The sequence below is a fragment of the Pyxicephalus adspersus genome, chromosome 7 (genome assembly GCF_032062135.1).
Source record: "Pyxicephalus adspersus chromosome 7, UCB_Pads_2.0, whole genome shotgun sequence".
NCBI lineage: Eukaryota > Metazoa > Chordata > Amphibia > Anura > Pyxicephalidae > Pyxicephalus > Pyxicephalus adspersus.
In genome coordinates, this window is record NC_092864.1 from 49,464,360 (window position 1) to 49,470,123 (window position 5,764).

Genomic DNA, 5,764 nt, shown 5'->3' on the forward strand with positions numbered 1-5,764 from the left:
TAAGCAAAGTAGTGGACAGAATATCTGTTCGATGGGCCCAATAGGCTTGCAAACTGCATTACATATAATTTGTTCCAATCTTTGAATTCAGCTGGTGGGAGGATGAATCGCATAACACCCAAAGTAGAAAGAATAATAGATTCCAGACTAGAGTTCCCAGCATCCCTGCATTAAAGTAAAAAACATTGGCCCTGATCTATTAAAGCTCTCCAAGGCTGGAGAGGATACACTTTCATCAGTGAAGCTGGGTGATCCAGCAAACCTGGTATGTATTTCCTAAAAGTCATTAGCTATTTATAAGCAAATGTTTTCAATTCTAGACCAGATCCATTCCAGGTTTGCTGGATCACCCAGCTTCACTGATGAAAGTGTATACTCTCCAGCCTCTGGGAGCTTTAATAAATCAGGGCCAGTGTATCTATGTTACATGGCAAGATTTGTTAGTAGAAGTAATCAGGAAGTAGGTGATGAGCAATTGTCTGACTACAATCTGTAAACAGGAAATTAAAAGGAAAGAAAGGTCAGATAGCTGCACATATTTACAACTAAGCACAGCTAAACAATAGGTTTTTGAATTTGAAAAAATTCAGTTCCCGAGGTAAATATGTATTGTTTTACAGAAATCAACAGCGTTCAGAATTTCCCGTTTAATTTTAGATTTAGTTAAAATATGGTAAATGTAACGTTTCAATCTATTAACTGAATTTCCACCTAAAGGAAATTCGCAATAACGGTAATATGAAGACTGATGACTTTTTTAAAATTGCTAGTTATCAGGTTGTCTTTCTGATCTAATGTTTTCATTTATTTCAATCATCAGCTCAGAACATATATGCCAGTCAGCTGTTCTTGTAACCACTTCTGAAAACACTAGTTGTCTGGCTGTCTTTGACTTGAGTACATTCCGAGTTACTGGAATATGTATATAACAGGATCAGCATACTTGCTCAGGGTGGGTGACTCGGGATGTGCTGAAGTCTTTACCCTTTCTGAGCTTCCGTGCTATGATTTTGCAGACTTCATATTTTTCTTCCCTCTTTCCCTTGCATTTTTCAAGCAATGCATGGTCACCTTCCAATGATCTGATGTTGAGTAACAATTTCACTACTGAATGATCTTTACTTCTAAATGGGTACTTAAACCCTCTTACAAGATGACGGCCTTTTGTTCTCGCTGCCTCTGCTTTACTGTAATCATGCACTGTAAGTGAATGCATGCATCACATCTAGGAGCTGCAATTAAATAAATGTTCATCCTTTGTTTTAGGTAGATATATTTGTAGGTATTTGTTTGTGAGTGAATGTGTTTGTATGATTCTAATCCCTGCATTGACTATGGAGTTATAAATTTCACATTTGCTGGGCCCAAATGAGTTGCTTTCTAGGGATTTGTTGCAGTATGTGTGGGACCATGCTGAAACACAGAGGTTATCAGAGGTTAGAAGTAATATAGAGTACTTAAGCACTCTCATTTAATGTTTTTGGACAGGTAAGTGTAAATATTTTTAGTCCTGAAGTCACCAATTGTGTTATATTGTGTTCTTGCAGGTTTATGATGATGTAGATCAGTGCTGCCAAGCCCTATCACAGAGGTTGGGATCTCAGTCCTATTTTTTCAATAAACAGTAAGTAATTAGATTTTTTTATTTTTTTTTTTGAAGGAAGCTTGTTAACCTAATTTCATGTTTTGGGGTATATGGGAAGAAACTTGAATACCTCGAGGAACCCTTGCAAACACAGGGAGAATAAACTACAAGTAGATAGTGTCCAGGCCAATATTTGAACCTGGGAACTTGGTACTAAAATGGCCAGAATATATAAATATAGATGAATGGGACTTAGCCTTTTTACTAAAGTTCAATGAAACTAAGAAGCTACATAAAAGATTCCCAGGTTATCACTGTTTTGGAGCTAATGATGAGCATCACAGATATCCATGTACTTGCCTAAATCTAGAGGCAATTTAAATTTTAAAAACCTTTCAAAAAGATTTTTACAATCATACTGTTAAATGGGTTAATGCTCTAGGCTCTTTTCTCTTTTGTGTAATACTATCTTTTTAACTAGTTGCTGAAAATGTAAGCCCTATTGTCGTTACTGGATTTAAGGAGGCCCAGAAATATTAGGCTTGGTGATATATTCAGGTATTAAAAGCATTGGGCATATACAATAAAGATTGAATTATGGATGTAAAAACCTCTATACAATTGCAGTAAAAGCCCCTAATGTTCGGTATTAGTAGGGGTATTACTTTCGAGATGGATAATATAAGAACAGGGAACTCCTTATCATTGTTGGTATAGGGCACCCATCACACATAAGTATAGCTTTGTTGCACTGACCTAATGCAAAAATGCTTACGACCACATCTTTGTTATGCCTCTGTTAAGTTGAAAACTATCATAATCTCTAAACTAGGCTTAGACAAAGTGGATGCACCTTTCATATGCAGTTTTAAATATTTTTTTATATCTGTCTTTGTTGATGCAAGTAGGTAATGTAGCTAGCTCAAAGGAATGGCATTCTTTCTTAGAGCTACCTAGCATATCAGCTTTGCATATGAAAAACATGTGTTGTGAACCATTTACATTCATTATGATGTTCTTATCTAGCTCTTAATCCCTTTAAGTCTGTAATATAACATTGTCCATATGGCATTTTTCACATTCAACAATAAATTATACACAGGGCATTTATCCTGTACATCATGTAATCACATTTGTCTCAGGCTGACAATATATGGGCCATTTTTTTAAAGTTGACACAACACTCCAAAGCTTTGATCTGATTGCTTCAAAATACCAATTTCTTCTGAATATGGGGGAGCATGTGACTTCCATTTAATGAATAAAGCTACATATACACTTAAGATTTTGTTGTAGGAAAGAATCTTTAACAATCCTTTTCAATGACAAAAGGCTGAAAGATGCATGAACGAGCACTGTACATACAGTGTGGTTCTGCTCTATTGAGAGGGGAGACGAGTGAGCGGCACCCTGCTGCGCTCTCTGTCTTTCTCTTGCATTGTGGTCGTTCATCGATCATGGATCCCCCATGACTGATCCATGAACAACGTCGGACAGCCGCTGTACACCCATCAGAATCTTGTCTGATAGCCCTGAAGTGATAATCGGGCAAGAATCATCTGACGTGTGTACATAGCCTTGGTTCTTGGATCTAGTGGAGAATTGTCAATCGTGAATACTGAAATGAGGAAGAGGCGGCCAAAACATCAACCTTGTGTAAGCTCTGACTCCATCAAACACAGAGCATACAGGCTAATAACACATAGCATAGTTTTGTCGCTGAAAACAATTTTTGTTGGAAAGCAGGAAAGGTCAGTGTTACGTGCCCAGGGAATTAGTCTAGAGACTGTCAATTTGCCCTGAATCACCAGTAACTTATATTCTTTTTTTGAATGTTGTGTAGTCTTTCAGTATTGTATTGTATTACACCATTAGGCCAGTACATTCCCTTGAAGTATAGTTTGGTCATTATAGCTTCCTTTCAGCAAATGTTGCGTTGCCTTCTGCATAATCATATTTATATACTTTCATCCTTCCAGGGACTAATGCTGAAAGGGGTTAGGCATTTGCAGCAAAACCTCAGCACTGAGGATATTATAATGTAAGATTCCTAGGACTCTATCCTGCTTAAAACCAGCCAAGTACATTGTATTGCTGGGTCAGTAACTGGGACATTTCCAGGGACACGGTGCTGAGTTGGGGTTCCAGTATGTAGCACACTACCAAATTGGGAAAGAGGGATATATATATATAGAAACCTCCAGGTAAAATATTTTGCTTTTGAGTCTGGGATAGAGACATAGGGACATTTTCAGGAACATGCAATGTGCAAAATGAAAAAACATAATAGAATGGATGGATATTGGTTTGTGGTGGATTTCTGTATTTTTAGTCAAATTAAAACCCCACACACTATTTTGCTTCATAGCCTTAATGAGTCTTTCTTACTTCTTTGACCTTTTGAAAGTTTTATCATGGGTGAAATGTACTCCTGTGTGCTATGACTGTTGAAAAGAATTCTAACCTATTTCAATGCACAAAGCGTCCTACTACAGTCATATGCTGCTGATGCAGTGACATTTGGAGATCATTTTTTTCCTATATACAAATCTGGAAACCCATACAAAATTGGTAATGCACAATTACATAAAGATTTTAAATATTGTAAATATAGTGTGTGAATACATGACAGACATCTGCATTTTTTTGTGTTCTAGGTCGAAAAACTGTAGTACCTCTCTTTGGCTGGTATAGTGTCCCCATTTATGTCCTGGCAGGAATTAGCAGTATACTCTACATACATCGGATAGATGTAGTTTAAAATAGATGATTCCTGACTTATAGTTAGATAATTGTTCACTCAAAAATGGGCCACCACATAATTCTTGGGTTGTACAGGCAATCCAGCCTTGTGAATTTTTTGAGCAAATAATAATCTTTAAGCATGTGTGCAGATGTTGCTTGACAGCAAGCAATTCTTTACAGATCTATGCACAGCCTTATCTATGGAATTGTAAACCATAATATAATGGTTTAAAAATACAGCATGAACAAATGTTTGTTGGGAATTATTCATTCCAACTTTTATCTAGCCTCTGTACATGTCTTAACCTTACTTCTAGTGACTTGACATCTGTGACAAGGTCACAGCATTCATGGCTGTCAGGTGGAAGTGTTGTCTTTCATAGGACCGCCCCTTCTCTTTGATTTTGCTGTGATGTTTATTACCATTTGTTTAGCCATTAACACAACAGAAATCGATCTCACTAACATCACTGTGTAGTTCCTATTCTCACTTGGCAAGGAATTCTAGGACACATGAAAAGCCCAGGAGGGATGTCAGAGAGTGTTTGAAGTGCATTTGTCTTTTCTTACTAAGTTTTGTTATGCACAGAAGCTGTAGGGGACATTGGGAAGGGGCATTTTATCTAGCTTGTCCCACCAGCTGAATTGGTGAGAAATAGTTGCCATCAGGCACTGTACAGTTCATGGTAAGGACACCAGAAATTCTCTGGGATTATGTGATTAGAAATAATTTATGTACTTATGACATATATTAAGTATATTGTATGAGAGTGTATGCATTTTTATTTATATTGGTGGGTGATGTGACTGTCTGGAGAAAATGTGTGACACGTTTACACACAGTGCTATGGGTGTCTATAGCAAGCCTGATACAACCTTTTGTATTCAGGGGCTAAGTAAGGATTAAAATGCCTTAGAACAGTCAGAATTATTTCTCTGTGTCTGACTACTCTCTACCCTCTATGGTTGTCCTACATTAATTTATTTTTTATTTTTTATAATGTAAGTATGCTCAGGGGTGTATAAATACAATGACTTTATGTATTTCACCTCTGTTTTCTTTCTTTATAAGTTGTCAGGATATGAATCCTTCTCAATCAACATTCTTTGTAAAAACAGCCCAAGGCAGGAAAAATGTTTACAATATGTTATCTTTTTGTACTGTGGAGCTAAGGTGAGGTAATGAGGCATATAAAGTGTGCAAAAGCATAAGCAGACAGGTTATGGGGAAAGGGCTCTATAAAACCAATACAAAGAGCACTAGAGCCTTCACTTCCAACATAAAACCAAAGAGCCTTATACGTATAAGATGGTAGTGACGTCTGTTCCTATCATTTCTTTTTGACCTTGTGCCATCTGTGCATCCGGGACTGATCTTTTACTTTACAGCACAATATATATATATATATATATATATATATATATATATATATA

The 5,764-nt window shown here is 36.8% G+C and overlaps 1 protein-coding gene across 1 annotated transcript in view; it reads left to right on the plus strand.

Moving 5' to 3' along the window:
- The window catches only part of MTX2 (metaxin 2), a 47,869-nt gene that overhangs the window by 38,910 nt on the left and 3,195 nt on the right, over positions 1 to 5,764 (plus strand). Inside the window, exon 9 of the mRNA XM_072418382.1 lies at positions 1,548 to 1,624. Within this exon, the coding sequence (XP_072274483.1) occupies positions 1,548 to 1,624 (77 nt within the window). The remainder of the gene's footprint in view (positions 1 to 1,547; positions 1,625 to 5,764) is intronic.